Raw genomic sequence first — 13524 nt, forward strand, 5'->3', positions numbered from 1 at the left:
GGGATTTCAATATCCAAACAGATCGTACTATTCAGGAGAACAGTCAGATATCTTTTATCTTTTACTTGTATTAGTCATTAGACTGTGGCCATGCTGGGGCACCGCTTTTAGTGAAAAAATTCACATTGACAAAACGTATTTCTTGTCAATACCAGCAGATGACACTTCTGTAAAATCATTTGAAAAGTTAATGCAAGGATCTTGAAAAAGAAATCTCAAAAACGTGGCATCTTAGAGCGACAGTCGTATCTATGACCATTGGAGCTTTCGGGGTAATACAAAATGGCACGTTTAAACAATACGACCAAATACAATAAAACTCAAAAGTATCTGAGCTACATAAAATTGTTCTCGTAAGAGCTACCCGCATCTTCAGAAAAAACACTGTTAACCTAAGAAAACCTGATTCTCTTAAAACTCATTCAAAATTGAAGTATTACAAATTTAACAGAATCTGATTTCATCTTCCCACAATATAAAATTTGTAATCATAAATAATGTGGAGGCGTGTGGCTTAGTGGTTAGGATGTCAGCATCATGATCGTAAGATTGTGGTTTCGATTCCTGGACCGGGCGACGCGTTGTGCTCTTGAGCAAAGCACTTCATTTCACGTTGTTCCAGTCCACTCAGCTGGCATAAATGATTAACGTTGCGATGGACTGGCGTCCCGTCCAGCTGGGGAACACATACGCCATAGAAACCGGGAAACCGGGCCCATTTATATCTTTTATTTAATCATAAATACTACTCATATTAAAAAGTTCAACATGCTATTACTTGAAATCTCTGGGTATGGCATGGAACAGCTTGTACAAAAAACAACAATAATAACACAACAAAAGTAATAATAATAATAATAATAATAATAATAATAATAATAATAATGATGATGATGATGATGATGGTGATGATAATAATAATAATAATAATAAGAATAAGAAGAAGAAGAAGAGAAGAAGAAGAAGAAGAAGAAGATTGAAACAGTGGACCACCTAATCTCTGGATGTAAAGTCTTAGCACCAGTGGTGTATAAATTAAGACATGACAGAGTTGGCCAATATCTCCACTGGCTAATAAGTCGGCATTACAATATCAAAACTGCCGACAAGTGGTATAATCACCACCCTGAGGCTGTAACTGAAGGAGAAAATGTAACCATTCTGTGGGACTTTCCAGTACATACAGACCGAACCATCAAGGCCAATAAACCAGATATTGTTGTGAAAGACCAAAACAATAAAGTTTGCTTATTGATCGACATGAGCATCCCCTGTGATCATAATATCTCAGCGAAAGAGTTTGACAAGCTCAGAAAATATAAAGACCTACTCATTGAAATTGAGAAAATGTGGCATCTCAAGGCGGTTACAATACCAGTGATCGTAGGAGCACTAGGAATGATCAAGAAGGGAACCGAAAATTATATGAGAATAATCCCTGGCTTACCATCCCTGCAAGAAGTGCAAAAGATTGTCTTAACTGGTACATCACACGTATTGAGAAGAGCATTGTCGATGTGAGAACTGTTGCTGCTCATGTATTTTAATTTAACTTTAAAAAAAAAAAAAAAAAAATTAACGAACTACTGAGTTTGGTTTAATGGCCTACCAATGTATGCTATGAGTTTGTTTGCCCTAGGAGTCGGGAAGACACTCGGCAAGAAATGGAAGGAAATTTGAAAGAAGAAAAAAAAAGTAATAATAATAATAATAATAATAATAATAATAATAATAATAATAATAATAATAATAATAAACAAGGAGAAGAGGATAAATTAGAACATTCATTCTATCTGCTTTAGTAAAAACGGTCCGGTTAGTGCCAGTGAAGTAAGCTACGAAGAACAAATGTGGATTCCTACTGAGAACGAGAGAACTACAAGATGAAATTACATGGTCTGTGTGAGCAGAACAGTGGAAATTTTGGTAATTGGAAAAGTGTGAAAAATAGGATGTTCATTTCTGTTGTCAGCATTATAAAGAAAGGGAGTTCAGAAGGGTAAAGAACAGCAGCGATACATAGAGAGAGAGGGGTGAGAGGGAGTGAGAGAGAATAAGGGAGGAGTTAATTGAAAGGAAAAGTAAAACCACAGAACAATGAGGAAGAAAATATCATAACAATAATAATAATAATAATAATAATAATAATAATAATAATAATAATAATAATAATAATATAATAATAATAATAATAATAATCATAATAATAAATAGCAGCAATAATAAACAAAGAACAACTGTTACGAGTTAAGCTATATACAACGAATAAAAAGAACTGAATAATAGCAATCTAAAGTAACGACTACAAAAGAAAAGAACCAATAACAAGCACAGACAGCAAAACTACAAGAAAGCCTTTTTTTTATAGATATTATGTACGTAAATGCATTTAAATAGGTGTAAGATGCTGTAGGTACTAAATATTGCATTAGAGCAATATGAAAGAAAGTATACTAATCAGATGAAGTGTTTGAAGGTTTGCCAGTTAATACTCATTTCTGCAGACACTACAGAAATAAACCTTATTAAAGGTTACTGAATTACATACATAAAAAAAAACTCTGAATATGTTCAGCTTTAGTAGGTTCCCCTAAATTTCTCTGTTTAGATAAGGTGTTTTAGTTACTAGAATACGCAATATACTGGTCTTGATCGTCGATTGCAGATGTGAATTCAGTTGTTAACTCACACATCACGGTCCATTGTCGATAGTTTATCCTTTCACCGCCTTTACTATTTGGATTGTGACCATGCTGGAACTCCGTCTCATCGAGAGTATTTTGTCTGTTACTTATTTCCTAGCTATAAGGATGTAACTTAGGTTTGCAGTGTATTTTTTGTTCGCCGCACAGACTTTTATCCGGTTACACTTGCAGAGCTACACACTTCACTTACAGTATATACACATACATGCACACACATACGATCACATATTTTTTCCCCCGAAAACATGCAGTTTTCTACTTATTCATGCAAATAGCCAACAACTTGACTTGTTTTTTCTTTTTACTTGTTTCAGTCATTTGACCGTGGCCATGCTGGAGCACCGCCTTTAGTCGAGCAAATGGTCCCCAGAACTTATTCTTTGTAAGCCTAGTACTTATTCTATCGGTCTCTTTTGCCGAACCGCTAGTTACGGGGACGTAAACACACCACCATCGGTTGTCAAGCGATGTTGCGGGGACAAACACAGACACGCAGACATATACACACATACATATATATATATACGACGGGCTTCTTTCAGTTTCCGTCTACCAAATCCACTCACAAGGCATTGGTCGGCCCGAGGCTATAGTAGAAGGCACTTGCCCAAGGTACCACGCAGTGGGACTGAACCCGGAACCATGTGGTTGGTAAGCAAGCTACTTACTACACAGCCACTGCTGCTTCTATCTTGTTAGCCAGGAATTGCAAGAGTGCTGATTGAAGCCAGCAATTAGATTTCACGAATCAAATCTTCTTTCGTGTAAGGGGATTATACACACACTCGCGCACACACACATATTATTATGATCAGGAAACCTTGGATATATGTTTGCAAGATGTGTGGTTTTCTGATCGAAATAATATTATATTCCACCATTTATCAAACTGTATATAATTGTTTTTACTTGTTTCAGTCAAACTGCAGTCATGCTGGGGCATCACCTTCAAAAATTTTTACTCGAATGTATCGAACCCAGTACTTATTTTTTACAAACTTGGTACTTATTCTATGTGTTTCCTTTGTCAAACTGCTAGCTTACGGAGGATGTAAACACACCGGCACTTATTGTCATGCAGTGGTGGGGGAACAAACTCAGACATAAAGAGACACACGCGCGAGCGCACATATGCATATATACAACCGGCTTCTTTAAGTTTCCATCTGCCAAATTCACTCACAAGGCTTTGATTGGCCCGAAGCTATAGTAGAATACACTTCCCCCAAGATACCACGCAGGACGACTGAAACCAGAACCACGTGGTTGGGAAGCAAGCTTCTCACCACCCACTTTCTCTCTCTCTCCCTTCCATTCTCTCTCTCTCTTTCTCTCTCTCTCTCTCTCTCTCTCTCTCTCTCTCTATATATATATATATATATTATATATATATATATACACATACGTATACATATGTGCCTGTGTATGTGCGCACTTATACAAACACACACACATTCATAAATATACGCATTCAATACATTTCTGTGAGAGTAGATATGTATACATTTTTACTCATATATAAGTATATATCTATATACAGGCATCAATGAATGAACATGTTGCTTACTATACAAAACGTGCATGCATGTGAAGCGTATATGTGGATGCGTGCGAGTATGTACGTTTGTAATGTGCAACATTAACGGCCTGTTTGTGATGGTCTTATTTCTAAGGCTGAACTGATGCAAATTTTGCCCAAACTGTTGCCACTGAAATGTCCGTATCATTTCACTGCTCTGCCAATGTATATTATCACTCTGGTATGAAATATTAAGATCGTAAAGCTGTCAGAAAATGGTAGTAATTTTATCTTTATCGCCGAAACATTAGTGATGATAGTCAGCGGCAGGGAATACAAGAATTTTTGGCAATTTTAAATGTGTGTTTGTGCGCACTTGTGTGTATGGGTGTGTATTTGTATGTACAGACATGTATTTCTGTGTATGTCTTTATGTGACAGTGTTAGCTATTTTGCGTATGTAGTTACAAAGAAGAGAAAAATATTTTGTCTGGCTAGCCACCACTTCATGATAGAAGTAAAGGCGCCCCAGTTCAGACAACTTTGCATTAATAATTGTAATAATAATAATAATAATAATAATAATAATAATAATAATAATAATAATGATAATAATAATAATAATAATGTTAAAAAATATCTAATGCAAATAATTAACACGGAAAGAAAACGAAAGTGAAACAATAAAACTATTCCCCTAAGTTTTGATCTGTGTAAATAGCATAACACAAGGAGTGGTAAGGAACTTATGATTACCATTAGTGTGAGATATTTATCATAGGTCAGACTGAACATGAACTAGCCATCTTCGAAAGTAACAAAAATAACAAAAATAACAAAAATATTTATTATTAGTAGTACGCGCTCTTACAGTTCTCGAACATTTCTGAATTGTGTAGTTATATAGAACAGCTGCTATCACGTGTATGGTATATCCGGCTATTGGTCGACTCCATCGTGAAGATCATCCGCTGGCATCCTTTGGTCTGGAAGGGCAGGTTGTTTTCCTTTGTCTGGTAGTTATGGTGAAAGTGGATATGTGGAGGACGAGGGTAAAAGGCGTGAAGGCAGACAATTTCTTCTTCGACCAATACTTCATCGAAATTTTAAAATTCCATTTGAAAGGGAAAGCGAGGGTTGAAAGGTAATATGCTGCTCCCCGCCTCAGATGGAGGGGAAGTGAACGTGGCGAGTATGGACCGGGAGGGGTGCCGATTTTAAACTCGTTTCCGTAGGCTGTAGAGTATGGAGGATAGAGGAGCAACAGTCATGGCTTTCTTGGTAAGTACCGAGGCTCGGAACATAGATTCTTTGGTTGCCACTGGGTGGCGATTTTTGTTGTGCTAGATTTTTTGTGGGATGGGGTGTTGTTTTGTTAGTATTTTTGTTATTGTTTTTTTATTGCATTCACGTTTCCATGTATATTCTCACTGTCCTAAATGTTTTAGCGGCTCATGTGGGCAGTAAATAAAAGAATCTTCTTCTCCTTCATCATCAACATCATCATCATCATCATCATCATCATCATCATCATCATCATCATCTTCTTCTTCTTCTTCTTCTTCTTCTTCTTCTTCTTATTATTATTATTATTATTATTATTATTATTATTATTATTATTATTATTTTTTATTATTATTATTATTATTATTATTATTATTATATTATTATTATTATTATTATTATTATTATTATTATTATTATTCTATGTTTGACTTTTGCTTTATATTTGTACAAGTTGGCTCCAAGTCTCACCCAGAGACCTCAAGAGACAACAGAGTTGGAAGTTCATGTTGTTGTTATGCCTAGTGTGCCATATATTTGGGGGGTGGGGATGTTGTACTAATGAATGTCTAAAAAAAAAAGGTTTTTTTTTTTTTTTTTTAAACCGAAAATTATGTTTGTTTTAAACCTTGAGATTACATAGAGAGTATTTTGCGTAGGATATGAGCAGTTCCCATGAGCACTATCTTTTGAACTTCTGCCATTTTTGGGTTTCCTGGTATCTGAGTTAGGTAGCTATCAGCCCCTTTTCCTATCATTCCCAGGGCACCTATGACAACAGGTATTGTTTTAGTCTTCAGCTTCCACATTTTGCTGATTTCTATTTCAAGATCTTTATATTTGCTCAGTTTTTGGTAGGTCTTGACAGATACGTTTATATCGATTGGGACAGTCATATCAATGAGGAGGCATGTTCTTTGTTTGAAGTTTTTCAATATGATGTCTGGCCTATTTGCATCTATCTTCCTGTCAGTTTGAATGGTGAAGTTCCAGAGGAGTGAGATGTGGTCATTTTCAAGCACTGGGGGTGGTTTGTGTTCCCACCAGTTTTTTTCATGGGGCAAATCCAGGTTTTTACAGATTACCCAGTGAATATATTGTGCAGCTCTATCGTGCCTGTTGAGATACTCTGTAGGCGCTAGAAGACTGCACTTGGAGACCACATGGTCAATGGTTTCATTTTGTTGCTTGCATACACGACACGTTGGACTGCTTCTGATCTTTAATATGTTGGCCTGGTAGTTTCTTGTTGGTAGGCATTGATCTTGAGCTGCTATGATAAACCCTTATTATAATAATAATAATAATAATAATATTATAATAATAATAATAATAATTATTATTATTATATAATAATAATAATAATAATAATAATAATATTATTATATAATAATAATAATAATAATAATAATAATTATTATTATTATTATTATTATTATTATTATTATTATTATTATTAATATTAATATTATTATTATTATTATTATTATTATATTATTATTATTATTATTATTATTATTATTATTATTATTCAGTAGTCTTATTTTTATCACGTGCTTTCACTGCAATCCCGAGCGCAGATCTGTGTGCCTTGGGTATGTGTTGTGATTTGTTGTGATGCAATTATTTTTACTATATTGAAAGCGTTTTACGTAGGATGTGTGGGGCGCATAGTAGTGCTATTTTCTATATGTTATATATACTTGTAAGTCCTGGTGTTTTTGTTATGTATTTGTCTGAATATTTTTTATCATACCTAATGCACCTAATATGATAGGAATTGTTACTGATTTTAGACTCCGCATTCGAGTTACCTCTATTTCCAGACGTTTGTATTTTGAAAGTTTCCCCGTTTCTTTTAGAGAAGCATTGTCATTTGTTGGTATTGATACATCGATTAGGAAGCGTTTTTTTCCCGGCTATCTCAGATAACTATATTGGCCTTAATTTTTCAATCTTTGCATATTCGCATATTCCAGAGTAGTAGTAGTAGTAGTGGTGGTGGTAGTGGTGGTGGTGGTGGTTGTGGTTGTGGTTGTGGTGGAGGAGGTGGTAGTAGTAGTAGTAGTAGTAGTAGTAGTAGTAGTAGTAGTAGTAGTAGTCATTTCGCTTATAGTTACTAAATCTGCCTTTATTTTCTTTCTAACGTTCTTGATTCAAGTCTGGTACCTAAGACTGAGAGAACCTTTTACATGATATGTGCAATACCCAAGAAGGCAGGGTTTTGTATTGTGACGATATCATATTCGATTTTCAGCTGGTCAGTGTTGGTAGAACTCTAGTGTTCCTAACTCTTCAGGAAAAAATTTAGTAGTGATGTCCTACATGTGTGTGTATGTATGTAAGCATCTATGCAAGCATATGCGTATGTAATATAAGTCTCTTGATAATAAAATTTTGAATTTACCTTTTAGAGTGTATCTCAGTATGGACGAATACAAAACAGCCTTAAATGTGAACGGAAGTACTCATTTAAATGTCTATTTTGCCTCATGGTCTTTAAAAGGACTTGCCACTTTTCCTTGGGAAAAAAACGTCTACAGTTCATTAGGTGAGTATTCTTGTTATTTTTGACTGATTTGATTTCTAATAAACAACTCTAATCTGTATTTCTTTGAGTATCAAATAAATACGTCAAGTTCCCGATTAAATTACCGAATTAAGAGCAACAATGGTTAAGTGGTTAATTTTCCAAATTCTTTATCTCATCTTACAGCAGTTGTTGATTAACACCTATTTCAGAATGGAAAATGGATAGAAAATATTTTACTATTTCCGTTTAGAAAGAGTTACAGCTTTCTTATAAATAATGCTCATAAGATTTTCACAGTTGCAAATGAAGTTGACTTATCTCAATTGAAGCAAGTGTTTTCTTGAAAATACCGATTATATTTATCATTATCCTACACAATACCAGTATCGACGATTGATTCTTAAAATAGCAGTGTTATTTTTACAAGAAGCCCAACAATGAAAGGGTGATATGGTAATCAGTTTAGCGCTAAATGCCTCATCATTACGTTTGAATTTTGAGCGCGGCATTGAAAAGTTCCAGCTTTAACCAATTTTTTGCGATTAGTTAACATCACTGCAAGGTGAGATTCACTTTTGTTAGTTCGAGCCTTTCCTTTAAAATATCATTGCGGTCACATTAGTTCTGTTTAAGCACTGTACTTCGTATATGATAGAGTTTTAACATAAGCACTTTCTGTATATCGTATAAATGATGCACTTACACTCTCAGACGTACATTTCAAAACATTTATATGTATAGCACAGATGCTTGAAGAACATATGTATTAAAATAATGAGACTTATTCTTAAGGCACATGCATTACATTCCCTTACATGACTAATTCGTGAGTTGTTAACATATAAAGTATCGTATTTTCACTTCAGGGGGAACTATAGTTGACACAAACAGTTTTGGTGTTCCTGGGAAGTTAGACGAACTGATACATGAGTTTGGACATAACCTAGGACTTTGGCATGTCCACCATGGAGTATCGGAACTAAAATGCAACGACCGATGCCGAGAGACTGAACCTTCTTTAGAACTAGGTGATTTGTGTTCAGATACGCTCCCAACGATCCAGAACATGAACTGTCGAGATCCAGATTCGACTGTCAGAAGATGTGGAATGGGGCCGTTTAAGAACACACCATTCCGTAACTATATGAGCTATGCAAGTAAGTATAAATATCATTAGTACTTTTATTAAATGGCAGTATTGTTAGAGGTTTTTGCTATTTATTCAGGCTCACTTTTGTTTTAAAATTCCGACGAAACCGACTTTGTTTTACATCCTTTCGGGGCCAATAAAGTAAGTACCAGTTAATTACTGAAGTTGATGTAATCCACTAACTCCATCTCTTCGAAATTACTGGATTGTGTCAAAATTTGAAGTCATTATTATTATTATTATTATTATTATTATTATTATTATTATTATTATTATTATTATTATTATAAATAATAATAACAATAATAATAATAATAATAATAATAATAATAATTATTATTATTATTATTATTATTCTTATTATTATTATTATTATCATCATCATCATCATCATCATCATCATCATTATCATCATTATTATTATTATTATTATTATTATTATTATTATTATTATTATTATTATTATTATTACTGTTATCATTTATCGCCTGACCGTCGTGCCTTGTCCCGGTTATTGCTTGACCAGGTTGGAGCGTCTCTTATTTAAATTCTTGTGGAAGAGATGCATTTCAATGGTCAGGCGGTCACTCTGTTGCCAGTAACCTCTGAGTGGCGAGTTAGGTATGCCGTGGCTTCTAATGCGCAGGCATGCTATTAAGTTACGCCACCTACATCGATTTCTTGACAGTGAGCGTGTGTGGGCTTCGTGTGGGAGGCTCCTCTTTCCACAGCTTGTCTCCTTGACAGAGCTGCAGTCCTGGGTGAAGAAAAGACAGAGGATGGGCGCCTAGCGCCTAGAATGTCATCAGGTGCTCACAACCCTCTACCAGTCGAGCAATGGGATCGGTGGATGTTCTGCTTTAGAAATATATAGCGGATTAGTGGCGGGGAAGTGCAACGACGTTCTCGGTGAGACTCTGGGCGTCGCCGAGTACGAACTGGCTAGTCTGTTCCGGAGGTCTTTACGGTCGGGAACTATCCTGGATAATTTCCAGATGCCCATGGCCGGGCAGTGCTACGGGTGGAGGGGCACTACCGGTTCGGGATAAACTATCTCTACAGGCACGGATAAGCTGTCAGACACGTTTGTCCGAAGTGCGAGCAGAGTGACGAAACCCTACTGCACGCCCTCGTTCAGTGTCCGGGCATTGCTGACTTGTGGGGTTATATCGAACAGCTGCTGTCACGTGTGGAATGGATCCGTCTGTCAGCCGAATCTGTAGTGATGATCGCATCGTCACCCTCCTTCAATCGAGCAGGTATGGCAGTTTTCCTCTGTCTGGTGGCTGTGGCGAAAGAGGATATTTGGTGGACAAGACTGAAAGGATGAAAGGACAGATACATTCCTCTTTGGTAGAGCTCTTATTGACTTGAAAAGGAAATTGAGAGTGGAGAGGGAAGTGCTGGCCTTGCTCGAGAACAGCGAGTTTATGGAAAAGTGGGGAAAGTTGACAAAATGGCAAGAGTTGATGGTACCACTCTAAATGTAGACCTTTGAATCGGAGAGAAGGAATTGGAGAATCCACTTTTCCTGGGATTTCAGGAAAATATCGGACACTGGGGTTCCTCGATTACCTCCAGATGACTTCCTGTATCAGGAGGTCCACATCTCTATCATCCTCCCCGCACCCTTTCTTAGACCTTTGCATGCTTTGCATATGTCCCATCTTTTTCAGTATATACAATGTATACCTACCCTTTTTTTTATCATTTCATTAATTATATGTGGAACCCCACGATTTATCATATTGTTCCACTCATCTTTCATTCTTGTGGCCGATAAAGGAAATAATAATAATAATAATAATAATAATAATAATAATAATAATAATGATAATTATTATTATTATTATTATTATTATTATTATTATTATTATTATTATTATTATTATTATTATCATTATTATTATTATTCAGTTGTCTTATTTTTATTACGTGTTTTCATTGCACTACCGAACGCAGCTCTGTGTGCCTTGGATATATGCTGTGGCTTGTTGCGGTGCTCTTATTTTCACTGTATTAAAAGTGCTTTACGTAGGATATGTGTGGCAACTAGTAAGTCCTGGTATTTGTTTTTTATCATACTTAATGCGCCTACTATGGTAGGAATTGCTTCTGTTTTTAGGCTCCACATTCGTTTTAACTCTATTTCTAGAAATTTGTATTTTGTAAGTTTCTCCGTTTCGTCTTGTCATCTGTTGGTATTAATACATTTTTAAAACATTTTTTCTTTGTAGTCTCTGACAGCTATATCCGGACCGTTGGCCTTAATTTTACTATTTGTGTATTATTATTATTATTGTTATTATTATTATTATTATTATTATTATTATTATTATTATTATTATATATTATTATTATTATTATTATTATCATTATTATTATTATTCAGTTGTCTTATTTTTATTACGTGTTTTCATTGCACTACCGAACGCAGCTCTGTGTGCCTTGGATATATGCTGTGGCTTGTTGCGGTGCTCTTATTTTCACTGTATTAAAAGTGCTTTACGTAGGATATGTGTGGCAACTAGTAAGTCCTGGTATTTGTTTTTTATCATACTTAATGCGCCTACTATGGTAGGAATTGCTTCTGTTTTTAGGCTCCACATTCGTTTTAACTCTATTTCTAGAAATTTGTATTTTGTAAGTTTCTCCGTTTCGTCTTGTCATCTGTTGGTATTAATACATTTTTAAAACATTTTTTCTTTGTAGTCTCTGACAGCTATATCCGGACCGTTGGCCTTAATTTTACTATTTGTGTATTATTATTATTATTGTTATTATTATTATTATTATTATTATTATTATTATTATTATTATTATTATTATTATTATTATTATTATTATCATTACTATCATTATATTTTAAAATGGATTGACGTAACTCTTCACAAAGGTACACAGTCAAGACGAAGAGCGCGATTGTAATAGATATTTTATTGGTTGAACGATATTTCAACAGTAAGTCTGTCTCTGTCAAGTTCAAAATAAGAAGTGATAAAAATTCAAAATTATAGAAATTTAAATGTAACGTATGGACGAGACCAAGCAGCGTCTACACGTTGATGGAATGACATCATCAGTTTTTCAGTTTCAATTTTATAAGAGATAAAAAAAGAAAAAAGACAAAAAGGAAAGCAGAAAAAAGACAGAAAAAGAGCAAAGAAAAAGAGAAAAAGAAGAATATTTAATCAAACAGTTTTGTAATTTTATTCATTCCTCCAGGGCGTGGTTTTGATAACCCGCAAGCATATTTCTCCTCATTCATTCTTTTCGCCTGTTATAAAATTGAAACTTAAAAACTGGTGATGTCATTCCATCAACGTGTGGACGCTACTTGCTCTCTTTCATAATTTCAAATTTAAATTTCTATAATTTTGAATTTTTATCACTTCTTATTTTGAACTTGACAGACTTACTGTTGAAATATCGCTCAACCAATAAAATATCTATTACAATCGAATCGCGCTCGTCGTCTTCACTATTATTATTATTATTATTATTATTATTATTATTATTATTATTATTATTATTATGTTTTTTCCTTCATTCTTCAAATTTTCTTCCGTTTCTCGCCGAGTGTTTTCCATACACCTAGGGCAGAGAAGGGCATTGCATGCATTCCCAGATTACACGCGCAAATTCACAGACAAAATATGTATATAAAAATTAATAAATAAATAAATTCATGGGTGGATGTTATTTTCACAGCGATAGTGCTCTTCTCAGAACATGAGCCGTTCCAGTTAATACGATTTTTTGCACTTCCTATTGGGATGGTAAGCCTGGAATCATTTTCAAATAGGTTTCAGTACCTTTTTTTTATCCTTCCTAGAGATCCTACAATCACTGGTACTGTAGTCGCCTTGAGATGCCACATTTTTTTCAATTTCTATTAGCAGGTCTTTATATTTACTAACCTTGTCACATTCTTTCACCGTTATATTGTGATCACAGGGAATACTCATGTCAATTAATAAACACATCCTTTTTGTCTGATCTTTTCTAATAATATCCGGTTTATTAGCTTTTATAGTCCTGTCGGTCTGCACGGGGAAGTCCCATAGAATCGATACATTTTCTCCCTCAGTCACAGCTTCAGGATGATGTTTATACCATTTGTCAGCGGTTTTGGTTTTATAATGCCGACATATTGTCCAATGTAAATACTGGCCGACTCCGTCATGCCTTGCTTTATATTCTGCAGGTGCTAAGACTCTACACTCTGAGATTAGGTGGTCTATTGTTTCAATCTCATCGTTACAGAATCGGCATTTTGGGTCAGCTCCATTTTTCATCACATTGGCTTGGTAGTTCCGGGTTAATAAGCTTT

At 34.9% G+C, this 13524-nt stretch overlaps 1 protein-coding gene across 1 annotated transcript in view; it reads left to right on the plus strand.

The window, feature by feature from the left end:
* LOC115214091 (pappalysin-1-like) overlaps positions 1–13524 on the plus strand; it is a 197083-nt gene that overhangs the window by 101163 nt on the left and 82396 nt on the right. Inside the window, exons 4-5 of the mRNA XM_029783146.2 lie at positions 7923–8059; positions 8908–9198. Of these exons, the coding sequence (XP_029639006.2) occupies positions 7923–8059; positions 8908–9198 (428 nt within the window). The remainder of the gene's footprint in view (positions 1–7922; positions 8060–8907; positions 9199–13524) is intronic.

Source organism: Octopus sinensis, linkage group LG1 (genome assembly GCF_006345805.1).
Source record: "Octopus sinensis linkage group LG1, ASM634580v1, whole genome shotgun sequence".
Classification (NCBI taxonomy): Eukaryota; Metazoa; Mollusca; class Cephalopoda; order Octopoda; family Octopodidae; genus Octopus; species Octopus sinensis.